This window comes from Chiroxiphia lanceolata, chromosome 5, assembly GCF_009829145.1.
Source record: "Chiroxiphia lanceolata isolate bChiLan1 chromosome 5, bChiLan1.pri, whole genome shotgun sequence".
In the NCBI taxonomy this organism is placed as follows: Eukaryota; Metazoa; Chordata; class Aves; order Passeriformes; family Pipridae; genus Chiroxiphia; species Chiroxiphia lanceolata.
Window position 1 is genome coordinate 58,486,586 of NC_045641.1, and position 19,228 is coordinate 58,505,813.

Below are 19,228 nucleotides of genomic sequence, written 5' to 3' on the forward strand. Positions count from 1 at the left end.
CCAGTAAATAGTGGCAGATCTTTTATGAAGACAGTGATGATGGTTGTAGAGGATATTGCATACACACAGGAAATTCCACCTGAATATGAGGAAGAACTTCTTTACTCTGTGGGTGACCACAACTGGAACAAGTTGCCCAGACAGGTTGTCGAGTCTTCCTCCCAGAAGATACTAAAGAACTGTCACGATGTAATCCTGTGCTTTAGGACGAGCCTGCTTAAGCCAGGAGGTTGGACCAGATGATGCACTGTGGTCTCTTCCAACCTGACCCATTCTGTGATTCTGTGATATGCAGATCTTCTGCTTAGCACTGAAGACATGTACATTTTGCCCTAAAAGGGATTGTGCTGTAGAGAAGAATATAAATATTAGAAGCTTTATGGAGACCAAGGAGGGGGAGACAAGGCAAGGGGGCTCAGATCAGTATAAGGAAGTGCCTCAAAACTTTGAATTGATGAGCCTGAGAAAGAAGACAAAACTGTGCCTGCCTGTGTAATTTAGATTTGTCTTTTTCTGCCTCTGGGACAGAAGAAGCTGTTATTGCAGCCCTGGAGAGGATAGTTTCTTGTTTTACAAGGACATGAAATCAATCTCCTAGATAATTTCTATCTTCAAGTGATCTATCATTTGGCAAAATAATTCCATATTAAGGGCGAATAGAATGTGCCAAAAGGTGAAAAAAATCTGTTGCTACCGAGTGAAAATCATGAATTATGATTAGCCAGCAGTGAATGTAAATATTTGCATCAAATTCATATCGTGGCAGTTTTGTGATTCTGAAAGAATACTCTGGAGAGCTGGGCTAAGTATGGCTGAGCCATAAAAAAGGATTGAGATATAAAATGAGCTGTTCATCCTGCGGCTGCTGCTCAGAGTGTGCGTGCGTGGCACAAAGCAGTGCTGTTCTACTCCATGACCCAGCTCTGATGAAGGAACTGGAGGCAGCTCAGAGGAGTCTCACCAGCTTTGCAGAGAAGTGGAATATGTTGGACTGCTTTGCTGTACCTGTGACTTCCAGAACCTATCCTAGTTTCTCTAGTCGGTGCTGTTCTGGTGTATGAGTTCACCTGGAGTTAGTTTGAGGATCCACGTAACACAGCCCTCCCCTGAGTCCAGTGCATGCAAAGCAGTCACTGAATTTGTTTTTAGGTAAAGTCAGCCTGCCATTTTGATGAATGGTTTTAATCACTGGTGACTTTATCAGTGTTAAAGAAAACACTTAAGAAAATTCTACTGATGAGTAATTCCTGACCAGTGAATTACTTTGCTTCTCATGTTTCAGATCAATATAGTGAAACAATACCAAAAGGGGTTTGTAATATGGATTTAATAGGAGTTACTTAACAGGCACTTCTGCAGATTAGGTTGTGTCACCACTGGCAGACTAAGATCTAAGTGCGTGTAATTGAGGTTCCAATAGCAGAGAATCCTTCAGTATAAACAATGTGGGTCATTAAAGCTTCCTAGCATTTAATTATCACTAATTAGTAACTAAGTGAGGCAACATCTTACGCAACAGACTCTTAATATAGTGAAGGATAGCTCTCCCTGTGTTGTGGAGAGCAGATGGGCTGGAAGGCACAGGGATGGGGGTCATCCTGGTTGAGACTCAGCTAAATATTCAGTTGTAATCTGTTGGTAAAATCGGGTATCAGCATTACAGCATTGCTGAAATAACATGCTTGATGTTTAACTGTTCTGTGCACACAGGGCACTGAGGGATCCTTTGGCATTGATAACGAGGAGTATGAAGCTATGCCTGTGGAGGTGAAGCTATTACCCCGGAAACTCCGCTTCTTCTGTGATCCCAGAATGAGAGAGCAGATGCTCCATGCAGCAATACAATGAGAATTCATGTCAAAGGGGCCAGTGTTTACTAGTCTTACCAGGGTCTCTTCAAAGTGCATGAGACCTCACTAACTTGATTAACCCCAGCAGACTAATAAGCCTTTTGGCTATTTTTACGCACAAGGTACTTCCATTGGAAGTGGATGATTTGACCGGTCTCAAAGGGGTTAAAAATGCAAATGAAAATTCTGAGAAATGCATGTTAACTTGATGGCATCTTTTTTTCCCCCCCTCCCTCCGAGAAGTCATCAGTGTTCCATTTACAGCACTGCAGGCTGAGTGCTGTGTGCCAGATGCTACTGCTGTAATGCCATTGTATATGAAAGTAAAACGAAAGCACACTTGTTCTGTGTGTTCTAAGAGTTTAGGTCTACTTTACCCATGTATAAATCTGGAAAAAAATTATTTTGGGGGGAGTGATGCTAAGGAATTCTATGAAGTGTTGGAATTGCCACATTAAACAGGTGGTTTGTTATCTGCTCCATCACAAAATAAACTGGAGATGGGTGATACCAAGCTTTTGAGCAAGTTTCAAAACTCCCGATGTGTATCTGGATAAGATATTTATGTCAGTCTTTTTCATCTTGCCAGATTCAACAGCACAGAGTTCCAGTAATAATATAGTAGAAATATATTCATTTGATCAAGTTTAGGCATATTACACAGAAGCAAATTGGAAAACATCATTGACCCAAAGCTGTATGAGGTACGTGTGGAAAGACTCTTTTAACAAGCTGAACGAGTCTTTTTTTGTAAGTATTCCTTTTATTCCTGTAGTAATATAACACAAGTAAGGGCATCCAAATAATTTTTATTATTCGTCGTGTCTGGTTGCTCTCCTCTAATGTAAACAGTGCTCACCACTCCTTATGCAATCTATATCCCCTTGAGCCTCAGTACCTTAATTAGTTTTGTTGCTTTTCTGAGCTTTTGTTTATAGCTTTGCTTTAATTGCTGAAAGGAAATATTATTGACTTAGGCAAGGTTATGTGTTGCCCTTCTTATTGTAGCTTATAAACTCACATGATTCTGCCTTGCTTACTGGAAGAAAAATCATCTTTATTTTTCTGATGTGATTGTTGCTTGTCTGTAGTCCCTGTGTTACACTGTGATGTAGTCTAAGTTCATCTGTTGACTCCTTGCTGTAATCAAAATACGAACATTAGTGAATTGACTTCCAGCTGCTTTTTTAAGGACTGCATCCTGGCTACATGCTGCTTCACTAGCATCCTCTGCTGGAGACTTCATAAAGGAAAAATGCCTTGAAAGGGAAAGCAGGGTTGGGTTTCTGCATAATGCTGGAACTACACTGAATGCTCTCCTTCCATGGACTATTCTGTGGAGAAACTAATTACCTAAACTAGATGATCTTTAAAGCCCCTTCTAGCCCTAACCATTCTTCACTAAGATCTCAGGGAGTAGAAGCCTGCTACTTCTTTTTCACAGTTATGCTGGTGATAGGTCCTGTTTTGTGCTGTCTTTCTTTTGGTTTGCAGCAATTAAGAGTGCCCAATGGACCCCTGGGTCACTCTCCAAGGAACATGTTGGCTGTGCTCTGCTCTTTTTGCTTGCCACAGAGACACCTGGGATGTTGCTCTGCAGCCACTGGCTCGTTCAGAGTCAGGGGCAGTTCTCACCAACAGAGTTTTTCCTCAAGCTGATATTTCTGGAATAAAATGTGTTTTTTCTCAAGTGGCAGGAAAGACAAGGCAGCAGCCATTTCAAAAAGGTAAGCTTTAATTGTATTAAAAAATACCCATGTTTTTAGTAAGCAGTTTCTCTACAGAGCCACAGGCCTATGGGAGCAACCACACATCTGCAAGATGCAAACAACATCAGAGCTGTTAGAATTACAACCAGCCTGCTGCAAGGGGGGAGATGATGAGAACTAGCTCCTTGTTCACCTGTACCATTTTACAGGGAAAACAACTAGTTCTCTTCCATAGCATCAGATACACAGCTCCCATTGCAATGTGATTCCTTGCTTGAGGGTAACCAAGAGCTCCCTTCAGAATTGGTGTTGTTAATGTTGTTCTGATGTTAAAGTACCAAGAATCATCTGAGACACAGGCTGATATTTAAATATTCATATCAGCATAAGTTGAGTACCTTGTATAAATACTCTTCAAGTAATTTTCCTCCTTCTGCAGTTCAGAGTTCTTCCAGTAAGGGGTGGTTCTAAACCTCTAAACTGCAATGTTCAGAGGGGAGGTGTGAGGCAAACATTACATAAAATAAGCCAGGGCTGAACCCGCTATCTACAGTGTTGAGGAAAGGACTCAGTTCTCATGTTTCTGTCTGACAGCAACACAAAAAAACTTTCTTTGTACAAACTCCCAAGACAGGATGGAGGAGTAGAATCCTAGGTCCCACTAATGAAAACACTTACCCTGGCTTAAACCTACAGTCCATTCTAGAAGGGCTTAAAATACTGTAACATAAATAAAAAGGAAGGATAACAACCTAATAATGGACCAGCCCAAGGCACCTGTTTATTTTGACCACAATTAAACATTCCCATTTGAATAGCATGTTGCATTAGCCAAGACCTGAAATCTTAGTTCACAGGTATTTAGTACCACCTGTTTTAGACAGACAGATCACACTGTTTAGTCAGTACATTTGACTCCCTCACAAGGGGCATTTATGTTGTCTTCTCCCATAGTCACTACACCATTGGCTTCAGGGAGGTGGAAAGAAGACAGCAGCTAACTTAGAAGTAAGGGCTAAGACGAGTTTGGGTTAGTGTGCATGCTTTGTACCTAGACTTTTGTGTTAGGACAGAGTGCTCTTGCCCTGCTATTCCAGAAACCCCTGCCTTTCCACCTCCCAGAGTGAAGCTTGCCTGTCCCTTGCATAGTCTGTCACCAAGAGGGCCACAGCTACTCCCAGCTTTTTGTCCATTAACTTCGACAGTTCTTAAAAAGGAGGAAGTATCCCGATAACCCTGCTTTACAGAATAACCTGTACACTAAGATATTTTCTCTTGAAAAGGTGGTACAACTTTCTTCTGCCCCTAAGGGTGCTGGACAGGTGAGCTCACCTCCTGAGACAGATGACCATTAGCTCCTAAGATACACTGCAGTAACTTCTTCATATATGCTGGAAAAGAAGGGCTGTAAGACAAATCTGAATTCTGATTCCATAAAGTGCCTTTCTTCTAGTATCCATTATAGTTCTTAATTGGCTCTAGGCAGCTTGGCCTAACCTTGCAGTGAGAAGACTTTTGGCTGATTTAAATGTCTGGCATGGTATCCCTTCTTCAGATTGCAAACCTAGCTTTTACTTCTCTCCCAAGCTTTACACTTCCATCTAGATAGGACAAGTAGTAATAATTCATTGCTCAGTGATACATTTCTAGTGCAACTTGAGTTAAAATACAGTTATGAAGCTCTTATTCTCCTGGTTAAACTCCAGGAAGTACCAGCTGAGAACCTGCAATGGCTATACCATGACTCGAGTTTTGGAAAAGAACACACGGGACTGTCTGCCAGGGCACAGGATACACCTGGTTACTGTAACCACCATTCAGCCTGGGCTCTGATCACAGCAACTAACCAGAGGTGTTACACCAAAGAAACAAAAGGCACCACTGTAAAGGCAAAGTACTTTGAATGGATGATTTTATACTAATCAGCAAGTTTTGCCACACTTTCCTCCCTCTTTTAATTCAAAATACACCAGATAACTCTCTCCCTTCCAGCTGCTAGTGTTCAGCAGAGCAACTATTGAGCTGTATTTTAAATGTGTGCACTTAACTGTTTTACCTTGAATTATGCTATCTCCTAGAACCACTTAAACTGGTTCCACGCAAAACCAGCCTCATGAACAGGCCTTCATGTCCTAAGCTATAACCATTTGTTCGTATAATGTACCCACTTATCAAGCATTTTCCACGTGCAACAACAGTAAAAGCAGTGTCTTTTAGAAAAGGAGTGCAGGTGGAAAGTACTTTTGCAGCAAATCAAATAAGGAAGTGTTAGGAGAGAAAAGTCTTTTTGTTGTGTCAGGCAACTTCCTGACTTCTGTAGCAGTCACCTGGCAAGAGAGGCTTGGTAGAAAAGCAAAATTACAAGGAAAAGCAGAATAGGCTATAGCCATCCAGCTGGATGTAGCATGTGTGCTACTTCTACAGTAATCTGCCTGCTTTGATGCTTTTGCACCCATACTATTGCTAACAACTGAAGACCCAATTTCTGGCAAGCAGAGGTTTAATAAATGTCAAATAGTAATTTCTGGAGGTTCTGCTCAGTGGGGTCTAGCAGTGCTGTCTACTTCACCTCATGTTCTAACAGCTTGTGAACATGGTGCCCTAATGCAGGCTTGTTAGAAAACCTCTGACTGCAGTGGCTGTAAAATTTCAACAAGTTTAAGGTTTGTGTCTATTTAGTTTAGCAAAAGAACTACTGACAAAGAGAATAGAAAGTCATTAACAGTTGACCACAGCTAAACTATGTAGCAAACCTTCAAGAAAGCGAGACGAAAAATTGCTAGAGACTAGTTTCAGTTCCTTTTTTTTTTGGTATCTGAAGGAAGTGACAGCAATGCACTGTCAGCTATATTTCCTCAGGGATTGTTACTGCAGGCAGCAGGTTAAACCTAAAGTGGAAGTTAGAGAACAAAAGCTTGGAGATTGTTGGTCACTTTTATACTTGAGGTGTCAATTTAAAAACAAAGCCATTTCTTAAGGAAAAGAGACTGGTCTTTCCATTAAGTGATACTCAGCTGTTTTTACCTCTCTCCCCATTTTTTCTCTGCAACCTCCTAAGGATGATGATGTTACAGTTGTGAGCAATTGACAAGCAACAGCATGTTTTCTTCTGTATAAAAACATCCAAAGCCTTGAAAAAGCAGGCAGGGGAGTGGCTGCCCAGAGACAGGCAGATCACAGGAACATAATATGCTGAAGCTCATACCAATGAACTGTGCAATAAGCCTTGTGAGGCCCCTAATCCCACACCTCACTAGAACTCCACAGCAAACAAAACTACCCCCTTGGTTCAGACAGCCTTCAAGGAAAAACAGGACACACCAGCCTCTTCCTTTCCAGAGGGAAACAATCCACAGCAGTCTACTTGGGGAACATTTGCTCTACCTGTTTTAAAAGATGCTCACTGGCTTTAAAGTGGGTGAGACTTTGGTGGTTCAGGCTCTGCCTCATCCTATAAATTGCAAGGACAAATAGATACATCAGCTACAGTTTGCATTTCTACAAACTGCAGAAAGCCTCCAACGGTGCTGAACTCCATAATGGTGGAAGCAGCAACTAATCAGCCACAGTTCAGGAAGAACAGTTAGCTTAAAGGTGATGCTACTACTGGCTGAAGGATTTGGGACAAAGCAGTATGTCACACCTGGAACCCACAGTACCATTCTTGGATTTTGCATGGCGATGGGATTACTCTTTACTGGGACAGCCTTCCTGGAGGTAATGACTAGTCCTTCATGAACTGAATCTTATTCTTTCCACAGCATAAAAATAAGAAAACACTGTTCATCTGGTTCTACAGTTCTGCCCAGGAAAAAGAAAGACTTGCTGTTAGACATTGCTTCTAGAGGCTGTGCCAGTTAAGAACACCAGAATCCAAGGGAACCTCCTGCAAACTTCAAAGCTGTTCCAGCTAAAAGGTCACAGACTGCTCTCTGCCTCATACCAAAAGCCAAGGACAGCAGCAGGCAGTGCTGAAGGCTCAACAAAAGGAGGATCAGCAGACAATGTTACAGCAAAGGAGTGGCAAGTACCATCAGCTACAAAGGAAGGGCTGGTGACATTAGTTAAAGCATACTTATTCTACCCAATCCAGCCAGCACCATCTGAGGTGAGGCCAGAGAACATGGTAACTGCAAAGTGGCTCAGTGATGTTGGTCCCTGTTAAATGGGAGACTGTCTTGCTGGTTTGAAGATTTTAAACCAAAGCAGCAGGAGTGATGCAACTAAAACCCAAAGGAAGTGGTAGGGTGGATTAAGTGGAGATGGTGTTCTTCTCCAGCTGTGAGATAGGCAGGTGCAGTCTTTGCCAGTTTTTACCACCTCGGGTGCTGGAAGTGAAACGATGCTGCTCCGGTAGGCAAAGTCATGAGATCCTGAAGCACCCCCAATCCCAAACTTGCTTCTGCCACTGAGGAGGAAGGGTGGCTTTATTCCAGTTCAGCTGCTAGAAGTTGGGTGAGGAATGATTAAAGGAGTCTTGGTTTTTATCATTGGTTTAACTGTCCCCACCAATAAACTTGGTAGGGGACCATGAGACTGGGCCATTAACAGCCTGTGCCCTCTTCAGTCCCCAGGTGGAAGGGGGAGTTGATAGAACGGTTTTCCAGTCAAGTCTGAAAGCTCAGCTATAGCATTTCACATTGGTTGTCATCAGACAAAGTGCTTTCCTGAAGTGTTCAGTCCTCAGGTATCCAGGCTAGGGCAAAACCTAGCTATCACTGCCAACAGTGAGGATTGGTGCAAAGGTGCCACTGGTCCTAACTAAACAAAATGAAAAAACACAAATGAAAGAGAAAGGGAGACAAAACAAACAAACAAACAAAAGCCCTAGAACAAGTATTCACTGGGAAGTTGAGGGGGAGAAAATAAAATCACATTTTGTTTTAAAATTATAAATACTCTCCATATAAAGTTATTAAATAACTGTGGCTGTGGTGAGTTCCAGTGATCCTCCTAAGCAGTGTCTGGTAGTCTTAAAAAAGTGATCTTTGCTCCCCATCTTTCTTGCCCTTGGTTTAAGTGCAGCAGGGGTTGTCAATGACTAGCATAACATCAATGCCATACACTTCCAGCAAGTCCATAAGGAAACTTCGATCCCCTTGGGGATCCAGGCCCATGCCTCGTGCGTGGTCAGCTGTCAGTGTCTTGTCCTGGCTGGCTGACACCTCCATCAGCGTCTGAAATATGCGGTTGTTCTGCTCCATGAAAAACCTGTAGGATAAAGTCAGTGAAGGTGATAGCATTGGACCTCCAGAAATACAGCATATTTACCAAACAGGCTGCAGAGCCCCAGAACTGCATTTAACCCCCTTTAATCAGAGGTCCCACCTTCTTGGGTGATGCTGAAGTTTTCCACTCCCCTATGGATGACCCAGAATAAACAAAGATAAAGTAGTAACTTTTCCTTTACAGTGGTGTTTCCATCTGGTTTATGGGAGGCATTTCCCTCCTCAGCATCAAGCCATGTTGTCAGCTAACATGTGCCTTGTGGTCACCAACTGGGTGAATAAGACTTATAGCTCCCATAATGTAAATGAGGAAACAGTGTTGTCACCCATCTAGTAAGCCAGTGAGTAAATGAATTCTCCTGGTGAAAAACACACCACTGAGAGCTACTTCTTACCTCCTGCTTTCCTAGAAACATGCAGGGCTATTCAGAAATCACTCTGTGTCCCTGCAGCTCAATGATCAGAGGCCTGCCCCGACAGCCCTTCACACAGTTTCATCCCATTACTTCTCACCTGCTGCAGACTATGAATAGCAACAGGCAGTGAAGGGCTTCAGAGGTGGTAGATGTGTGGTCTTCATCTAATTCCATACCTCCTGCTCTACACCCAGTTCTGGTTCCTCTATTTGCCAGGTACAATACCAGCCACATCAGTGGGCCAATCCTTCACATGCAGGTCTTATCTCCACACTGTACCGCCCCCAGCATGGTACAGTGCCTGCTTCCCATGAACACTGTCCTTTCCTGAATGTTCTGGCAAGAAAAGTCCTATAGTGCTTGTTTTCAAAAATGGGAGGGGATTCTTATATTTCTGATTGTGTTTTTAAAATTCACTTCTCCCTCTCAGCACTTAAGAGACCCTAGTAAATACTAATACAGCTGCAACTGGCTTCTCAAAAGGAAAGGAAGATGATCTGAAGAGGAACAACCGGTTTGGTTCTCAGAGGAAGAATGCTGACTATGGAATTACGTTAAACATGATGTTTCATAATATGGCAAACCAGTGCAACATGAAATCACTGCAAGAGGCTCCCTAAACTTAACAGAGACCAAGTATCAAGAGGTAACCACTCACAAGATGAAAAGGTCCTCTTCACAGGAGCTGCAATCCTCACCCACTTCTTGAGAATACATTAACATCTGCCTGAGAGAAGGGAGACAGATTCATTGCACAAGTGAACCTCAGAGCATTATGTGAAGACCAGAATCTCCAAGAGATGAGCTGAAGCAGTGGAATACTTTGAAAATACTATGACAAGGAAGAGAGTACAAAGGACCAGTGTCCTCTTTATCCCACGTCACACAGCTCTCCTTTCAGGATCGGGACCACCCAGACTTCTGTTATTACCTCTGGTCGTTGAGCCGTCGGTACTTCTCCTTGTCAGCATTGTTAATTTTCAGGAGTGGCTGCAGATGCTCATGATGCGTCTTCACATTCTGGTTGTCCACATAGACATCATAGAGATCCCGTTTCTGCTCAAAGATCTTTTCTGTTGTACCTGCCAAAATCAGAGGAGATTTTCAGAGCAGCACGTTGCTTTCCCAGCAGACCAACTGTTCTTGCCTGCTTTCATAGTTAGTCATTCCATGCACAACCTATTTCTCACCAGTTTTATTCCACAGTCTGGTGTCTCAAGACATTTTTGCAGCCTGAAGTTAAAAACATCACACCTAATCCATCATACTTACAGGCCACGTATGATACTTCTGTCTCCAGCATTTCTATGTCTGCCACATTCACATAGAAGAATGGTTTGGACTCTGGGACAGTTCCTCCAAGGCCAGGCAGAGAAACATTTGCAAGGCAACAGCAGCAATACACTGTGGACAAGAGAAGTACATCCTGAGATGCTTTTGGTTTTCCCTCAAGGGCAATCTGAACCCCACTTACCCAGCCCTCCTGCACACTTCTATGAAAACAATGGTTAGAGCTCTGAAATGCCCCTGAACACCAGAATTTCTCAAGTGACAACATCCTGTTTTAGATAGAAAATAATTGGTTCTCCCATAGGAATCTCATGTTCTGGATTCCACAAATTCAGTCAGTGCTCCTATTGTCCTGTGCTAATAGGAACTGTGTTTGACAGTGCCAAATATGTTCTTACTCAAGAGGCCTGAAGAAAAGCATTTTGTAGGAAAGGCTTAAATGCAGAGTGAATGGTATCTTTGTGAGGAATGGTCGCAATGCATTTTGAAGACCTGCATGATGTCTACCCCCTTGGTACCCACAGGTATTTCTGCAAAGCTTCAGCCTACCAGATCAGAGCTCTGCAGTGTCCCTGGAAACATACCTCTATAGCAGACAACTCCAACTGGGGGTGGTGAAAATATCAATATGCGCTTGCGCAGCAGGGCAAATTTCCAGAGGACAAGGATCTGCTCACCGAAGAATTTGATGAACTGAGACATACAGCCAGCAGGGTGTGTGATCTGCAGGTGGAGAGAAAGGGAAGAAAACAGCTCAGAGGTGAAACAGGGACACATGCACAGATGCTAAGTCTAAATGTGGGAGCAAGACCAGCACACAGCTTGTAACAGTCCAAGTAACAAAATCTTATCTAAGGCAGCCTAAAAAGGGCAGGAGTGACTGCTTACATAAAGACATATGAGACGCCAGCAAGGAGCAGCAGCACTCTGACCACCCCTGCAGGCCTCAGAGCACCTGCCTCACCTTCATCTCTGGGTACATGTATCTGTGGATGGAAGGCAGCCAGTGGACAGGTTGCTGAGAGCCGGGGGTGCCCTTGCTGTCAGGGAGAACTCCTTTCTTGTCATCGTAGAACGCCTCTAGATGGGAGTAGTGCCCTGGCATCTCCAGCTGGTGTCTGGAAAAGAGAGGAAAAAAGGGGAGATCTGTAGTGTCTCCAGACTATTTATTTAGTGCCTTGCCCTCAGCCAACATCTGATCTCCCAGCCAGAAGGGGTCCTGGGTGCCTCAGTTGCACAGACTCATCCAGGAGGGCAGACAAAGAGTCAGGATTAACCAGCAGCTTTCAGTGCAGCCAGAGAACACGGGCAGGACTGATGCCAGCAGCAAGCTGGTGTATGCACAGCACTGATCCTGTTTTAAATACACTCAGGTAGGAACAGCTTTCTTTTCTACCATCACCATTTTCCCTGCTAGATCCACTCAACACAGCTGAAGTACACACCTAGCCAGGATCACCATCATAGGTTTAGAAGCCTTTTCTAAGCCCTTAGTAAAATGGTTTTCAGAAGGAGAAAAGGGGAAGAACTTTTTGTCCTCTCACCTCTCCCTGGGACAATTATGTCCACATAAAATAAGTAGGGCTTGGGTAGCATTTGACAGCCTGTTAGCAAAGAACAGACTGCTGCTAATTGCTTCCTTATGTCCTTCACCTTGTGAACCTGTAGCACTTTCTGGAGAAATAGTCATTCAAGGCAATCACAGCACAGCGTTGTAGCCGAGTCTCACTCAACGCCTAAAACCACTCTCCACGGAGGCTATGTTACCTCTCCCAGGCCAGTCCCATTCCCAAGGGAACTTACCTGACCTGGTTCTCCAGGAAGTGCATGTACCTATACAGCAGGGTGTAGGAAGGGGAGAGAATCCCCACGGACTTCATGCGGGCACCACGCTCTAACTCACTCTCCACAGGCATGTTGGCAAAGCAGGCCAGGCCAAAACAGAGCCCTTTCCGGAAATAACTGGAGACAGATGTTTGACAGAAGGGTTAATGTTAAAAAGAGGAAAAAAAGGAGAAAGAAAGGTAACTGACTGCTAAAAATACTGATTTGGGAACACAGTTTCTTCTTTAAGGATTCCCCTGAAATCCCACCCTGCTATCTGAAGGGCTGAGGACAGGTGCCCCAGTCTTCTCAGGAACAAGACAGGATATTTAAGGCAAGAGTGCACTAAAGCCTCTACCACACCCCACAGGCCAGTAAGGAATGCAAGTAAGGAAATAACTTGGAATGAAGACTAAAAGAGGATGCACAACTCAGTCAATGCAGTGCCCTTCCTCCAAGGAAGAAGCCTGCAGTCATGCAGTTCTGAGTACAGTCTAGCTACCTACTCATATTTTGGGTGCCAGCACATTGAAACACACTGTAGTTGACTGCAAGGGTTCAGTTCATGCGCCTTTGAGAAAGTAACTGTTCTTCCTGCTCAAAAGGAATTGTGACACTGCAGTTCATTGCAAAACATTGCTGCATTGCAACACTGGGTTAGCAAAATGCACAAAGTTCCTATGCCTTTCTGCTGAAGGAAGGAGCTAGCAAAGAAGAAAGTAAGCAAGAACTGTTTATCAGAACATTTAAAGGATCCACAAGCACTGGCAGAATTAAGAACCTTTTTCTAAGACCTGTTTCTGCAAAATCCTTCCCATTCCAGTTCTGCTGTTCTTTCTCCTTCTCCTAGGCCTCTGCTGACAGTCCCAATAGTGCCAGTGAAGTGTAATTTGCCCCATACACATTAAAATTTGCACCCCACTGAGAAGCTGGCCCGTCCCATTCACCACTTGGCCTCCACAGCCAGAGCTGTCACACAGCAGATCCCTGCATCTAGCTGGTACTTAATACGGTGCTGAAAGGGTCTGAAAAGTACCTTTGGCTCAGCTAGAAACAGTTTAGCAGCACATTTATGCAGGATGTATATTCCTGGATGGTATTTTTTCTTGCATTTTCTGAATTAAGGGATGGTGGTGTAGATGTACAACTAAGAAAAGGAAGTAGTAACATAACATAGCTCAAACATACTCACATAAAATCTGACTGGATTTTGTGGGACCCGCTTGCCATGGATTTGAATTCCACGCCTTCCAAATCTATATCTTGGGGTAAACACCACTCCACCATGTTACCTGCAGAGAAGCAAAGTTATTTGGGTAAGCTTGAATACAGTACTCATTTCTAAAGTGCAAAGAGCATCAACAGCAGGTTGTTGCTTTTATAACACTGGGATGCCAGCAGTGTGCCCTAACACAGCTCCTGAACTCCTAAATTGACACAGACAGTAGCTGACATACAGTACTCCACGCATCTCGTGCAAACTTGTTACTGTTGTAACTCAGATATTGCAGGACTTTTGGGGCCATTTCTGAAGCTGGTGCTAGACCAGGGGCTATACTTGATAAGCTTAATCACAGAGCAGCTACAATTTTACCTGACAGTGGATAAGCTTTGGTCTACATGAGTATCCCATACAGAAAGAACCCAAACTATAGACTGCTGCTCTTTAGGATGAGTTTCTGTGACAGCTCACACCACCACCAATACTGTCCTTTGGCTGTGCTTGGCAGGGCTGGTCAAAGAGGAACCCCTAAGCCATCATCCCAGTCATCACTACTTCCCTGAAATCTCTCCTACTTTCTTTAGGATAGGAGATGTTAGTTGAAGCTTTATATGGAGGCCGAGGCGATGCAGGTGCTGCAATGTGTTTGTGTATGCTAGAATAACCAAAGAAAACAGCACATAAACTACAACCAAGATCAAGATTAGCAAACATCTGTCACCTGCCAAGCCAGCCAGAAAGCATGCAGTTGTTCTGGGGAAAAGGCCACCTGAGGAGTCTGATCCTGGAACAGATGATATCAGAGAAGTCACAAAATGTCCCTAAAGCAAATGAAGTCCAGCAGCGAGTTTACCACAGGCAAAAAAAGGGGTGAATTCTCACGGTTTCCCATGCCAGCCTTTCAGAGCCTCACCCGCTTACCTGGGCACTCCCACTGCACCGAGCTGTGCTCCAGGGTTACCCACTGAGTTTCTGTTCTCTGTCAGTCTGCCCACAGCATTTGAAATAATGTGGCTTAGTTTTAAAAACAAGGCAAACAAACATTCTTCAGTATAATGCAATGGCAGATGCAGCACAAAGGTGCTTCCTACAGGTACAGTCCTTCCCCTGCCCTTTGGGGTGAGCATCCCAGCTGTGCTTACACCAACAGCACACATTTGGAAGGGCCTTACACTCAGCTGAGACTCTTGGAGATATTTGAATATGAGGCCTCATTTCTGAAGCCTGTCTTTTGTCTCATTACTCATACTGCACAAGTACATGCCTGCATTCTCACACAGGAATTGGGCTTAGCTACTGACATTTAAATAGGCTATTTTTCTTCACACATAGATGCTGTATTCAGCAGACCTCCCCCAGCCCTGCCTGGCAAGGACTTCAAAAAAAACCCAGCAGCGTTAGGCATGGCAACAGGAGAAGTTTGCATCCAACTAACCACTTCTAGTGCACAAGGAGACCTCTCCCGCAGAGCCGGGCTGGCCGGGGAGCAGCAGGAGCCTCGTGACCCCGAGCCCAGCTCTGTGCGATCACACGCGAAACCACAGAGCTCTGCTGCGAAGCGCCTTCGCCTCTGAGGCGTGTGAAAGGCTGGCAGGGAAAGCCAATGACATCATGTCAGCCTGCGCGGTCCCCTGTAGGTTTTGCATATTATATATAGATGGTGGCTTTTGTTGTTTGGGGTTTTGTCTGTGGGTGGGTTTGGCTTTCTTTTTAAAGGCACAAGACACTTCCTTGAAAGAGTGAGGAACTCAACCTTCGAGACTGACTGTTGCCTCTTAGCCACAAAATTGTGGTTAAGGCCAAGATCTACTTTTAAGCCTTGCACCAGAGAGGATCACTTACTGGTAGATTACCTGTAGATTAACAGATCGATATACAAGAGTGCCATCAGCAGCAAAAGAAATTGGCTTTGCTCAGTTTAGTCACAAACACTGTCAGGTGTCATATCCACTGCAGAGGTGTCCAAGTGGACATGGCTCAAACAATGTTCTGTAGCAGTTATAAGGAAAGGACGCCTTGAAACAGATCTTTGTCCTACATGTGACCACAAAACCAACTCACATATCATGCAGCTTTTTTTTTTTTTTTCTAGGATCTGTCAGGAGCAACCTGCACCTGCACTCCTGGCTGTTCCTCACGCCACCTTGCCCTGGGAACATACGGGCGACGTGGCAGTCGGAGAACAAACGTGGAGATAAAAAAATAAGAAAGTTGGTCTGGTGAAACAGCAGAGCAAACAAAGGAGAGACTTCAGATGCGATAGCGACTGCCGGCCTGCCTGAGAAACTGGAGGAGGGAGCAATGTTGTAGAAAAACAGGAAGCATTGCCCTTCCCCGTGGAGAAAGCAGGTCTCGTGCGCACAGGAAACTTTCCAAGTGAGAGTGACCCAGTGTCAGAGAGCAGGTGAGTCATTTTGCTGAGAGTCAAATCTGCGGATCTGATCTCTTGGGAGCAATCTCCCAGCTTCAGGTCAGGTCAGAACCAAAACAGTTTCTAGTGTGCAAAGTTTTGGATGTTCTTCCTCTTTCTCTTGTATTTTCTTTCCACTGTATTTGCACATCCTTACAAAAAAGATAGTTGCACTAGCATTTGGGGATCATCACCTGGCCCTCCTCAGCATTAGATGTTTCCCAAGAGCTTCAGGGTACCCAGCTGTGCAGTGCTACCATGTTGTGCCAGGACAGGAGAAGCATAAAGTGTGACCTAGCCATACAGAAGGTTCACCATGCTGGAGCTGAGGACAGCACCACTGATTTAGAAGCTGCCTCTGGCTCTTATGTTCAGTCACTCACACGAGCACTGACACAGTCACAGGGACACCGAAACTGTAACAGTGACCTGGCAACCCAACAACCCACCTTGTGAACTCATTGCATGCAACTGCTATACACTGAGCTCGTCTGCTTCAAGCCCCTCTAAATTCAGGAGAAAAGCCGTTACATTCTTTATTGGCATAGACACCACTTCATCCTTCTACAGTAAAACATCTCCTGCCCAATTGCTCGCCTAGTTGAGCAGACACTACCTGGCATAACTACCAGCCCAGCCACCACCAGAAATTTTGCCTTTCATATGCAAGCTGCCAAAGGAGGTCTGCTGTGCTCATCCTGGGCAGGATCAAGCAGGTTTCCAGCTCAGACACTAACTGGATGATTTTCTTTAAGTCACACACACAAGGACCAGATACCCTTATGAACATTACAGAAGTCCTTCACACCATCTGATGTGGTTGACCCAGGAATTGCCATATCCTCTTTCTGACTCTAGCAAGTTCAGACCACTCAAGATCTTTTTTCCAGGTCCACATCTTTCATAGGGCACTTTGCTCTCCACCTGTGAAGCTGACATGTACCTCACAGTCCTGTCATGCTCCTTACATTCATCATCCATGCTGAGTAGCAGCTGGAGGATGAATCTTCCTGGACTTGACAGACTACTCCAAGGCTGATGACACCCAGCATTAATTGCACATCACATGTGAGAAGAGCTGTTTCCCAACTTTCCCTGGACTTCATTCAAAGCAACAGCTGGCTCAGACAAACTCCTGAGAAAGCTCAGCTTTCTGCCAACCAAGAAAATCTCACCATTTCATAGAAGGCATATGCTCTCAGATTGAAAGACAACCTGCTGTTGCTGCAATCATCCAGACTCTTTCATGTTTTGGATATTTAGGAGAAACACCTCCCCTTCCCATCTCCTGTTGGAAAGATGACATCTAATTTCATTTTGGATTTTGAAAAGTCAAGAGCCTCTGACCTCTAGACTGAAGACACCTCTCTCTCTCTGGTCAGTATGGAAGGGGTATGAAAGCCCTTGGGTGTTTGAGGACACAGCAGCCATGCTGTCTGGCAGAGTGCATTTCTGACAGCACATCACACCTGGGGCTTCCTTCTCTTCACTAATTCCTTAGGATTTTCTGTTCAAGATCAGCATCCAGACTTTACTATCAGGACCCCCTTGTGAGCATGATGTCTGTTATTTTCCCTTTCCACTGAAGAACAAACCCCACTATGCTTCACAGAACTCTTTCCTGTCTCTAGTACTTTTGCTATGGATTTGCTAAGGAAGTGCCTGTCTACAGAGGAAGGAGGAGCTTGCTCCCACACCTGGATGCAAACGGGCTCCTGAATCTCCCAAGCTGATTCCTAAACTTTCTGACTGTACCAAGTCTTTCAGCTATGCACCACTCTTGCCTTTTTACCCCAGGCTGGCACCTGGCAGCCAAAAGACCCAACTATTTGTCTCAGGACATCAGACCCCTGCACACCTCTGCTCACAGGTGCCAGGCAGGTGCTAACTTCCTAACTGTGTCCTAACATCCTGTTTGTGGATACCGCTGGAGCACATGACTAGGAAAACAAAGTTAAGATGTTTTCTGAAATGCTGATTTACAGATTTGAAATAAATAACCTCTGTCAGTAAAAGAAATGATAGAACATTGAGGTCCAACAGCACTGAGGGAGATGGATATGGCAGCAAAAAGTGGAAAATACATTCCCTTGCTGTTCTCCTGTGCCCTCCTGGATTGCAGCACTCCTTCAAAGCACTAAGTCCGAGAGATCCTACCAGAGGCCAGCTTCTAAACACACCAGTCACTAAGAAATACACAGCCGAGCTGCTGCTGCTGCTGCCGCCGGGGATCATGCCCTGCGAGCCTGCCGGATTCACGCCTGCCACAACCACCATCCGTCACCCATAGCTGCGGGCAGGTCTGCGCCACGCCACGGAGACAGAAGGATGCTCTCAAGATGCTCTAACAGGTTGGTGCCCTCCGGGCAGCGCTGACCAGAGGCTCGGCCTGAACCTGTGCGTGGCACAGCGGGTGCCCCAGCGCCGTTCCCAAAATCCCTGTGCCGTGACCCGCTGTGGGGTAGAGTCACCTGTCCCTCTCCTCGGAGCGGCGCCAGGCGCGGCGCCTTCCTCCCGCCAGAACTTCTTCTCGGCGGGATGGAGACCGAACGCAATCTCTCTTGTGCTCCGTCTCCGCAAACGCCCCCGGCCCCCGCGGTCCCCCGTGGGGGCAGGGGGTAGCCCGGCTCCCGCCGCCCGCTCTCCGCTGGCTCCAGCGGCGCTGGGGGGAGCGGTCCTCGGGAGGCGATGCGGGGGGAGCGGTCCCCAAGGGATGCCCGGCCGCGGCCGCATCCATCTTACTCCGGCGGCAGCGGGAGCCCCAGGCCCGGCCCGCCCGCGCCGCGGCGCCGCTCACCCGTGCGGGGGTCGAAGGTGACCACGAAGACGGCCACGATCTGGTCCTCCTCCGCCTCCGCCCGCGGCGGCCCCGCCGCCCCCGCCGGCCCCTCGCCGTCCCACGGAGCCGCGCTCCAGCCCCCGACGAGCCGCCGCCCGCCGCTGCTGCTGCTGCCGCTGCTGCCCGGCTCGGCCGCGGGCGGCGGCGCCGACACCGCGGGGCCCTCGGCCCAGAACAGCAGCGGCGCCTCGTCCGAGCGCTCCACCATGGCCGGGCCGGGCCGGGGCGAGCCGAGAGGAGCTGAGCCGAGCCGAGCCGAGCCGAGTCGAGATGAACCGAGTGGAGCCGAGCCGAGCCGGGCCGGACCAAGCCGAGATGAGCCGAGTGGAACCGAGCAGAGCACAGGTGAGCCGAGATAAAGCGAGTGGAGTCGAGCTGAGCCGAACCCAGCTGAGCCGAGCCGGGCCGCGCCAAACCGAGCCGCACCCCCCGCGCCGCAC

General features: G+C 46.1%; 2 protein-coding genes across 3 annotated transcripts in view; one reads left to right on the plus strand and one right to left on the minus strand.

The window, feature by feature from the left end:
- The window catches only part of AGK (acylglycerol kinase), a 37,422-nt gene extending 34,400 nt beyond the window's left edge, over positions 1–3,022 (plus strand). The window contains exon 15 of the mRNA XM_032688141.1: positions 1,711–3,022. Coding sequence (XP_032544032.1) covers positions 1,711–1,848 — 138 coding nt within the window. The 3' untranslated portion in view covers positions 1,849–3,022. The remainder of the gene's footprint in view (positions 1–1,710) is intronic.
- On the minus strand, positions 159–19,228 carry DENND11 (DENN domain containing 11). 2 transcript variants are annotated; one of them, XR_004357123.1, is made up of 11 exons: positions 18,747–19,228; positions 13,510–13,609; positions 12,297–12,455; positions 11,458–11,611; positions 11,078–11,216; positions 10,476–10,607; positions 10,135–10,285; positions 9,862–9,930; positions 5,641–8,770; positions 1,518–1,522; positions 159–171 (listed from the first exon to the last, which is right to left on the minus strand). XR_004357123.1 is itself a non-coding variant. In XM_032688140.1 (9 exons), the coding sequence occupies exons 1-9, from the start codon at positions 18,994–18,996 to the stop codon at positions 8,575–8,577; spliced, it is 1,350 nt and encodes a 449-aa protein (XP_032544031.1). In that variant the 5' UTR covers positions 18,997–19,228; the 3' UTR covers positions 3,568–8,574. The 2 variants fall into 2 exon arrangements, 1 of the variants encoding a protein (XP_032544031.1); XM_032688140.1 differs by lacking the exons at positions 159–171; positions 1,518–1,522 and having other exon boundaries at positions 3,568–8,770.

What these genes read in the sequence shown, in the direction of transcription:
- DENND11 (XM_032688140.1), bottom strand. Translation starts at nt 18,996, where the DNA reads ATGGTGGAGCGCTCGGACGAGGCGCCGCTGCTGTTCTGGGCCGAGGGC. An exon ending in AAAATCCAGTCAGATTTTAT is followed by an intron (nt 12,456 to 13,509) that starts GTGAGTATGTTT and finishes ATCTGTCTCCAG; the next exon opens with TTATTTCCGGAAAGGGCTCT. An exon ending in TGGAGTTGTCTGCTATAGAG is followed by an intron (nt 10,608 to 11,077) that starts GTATGTTTCCAG and finishes TCTTGTCCACAG; the next exon opens with TGTATTGCTGCTGTTGCCTT.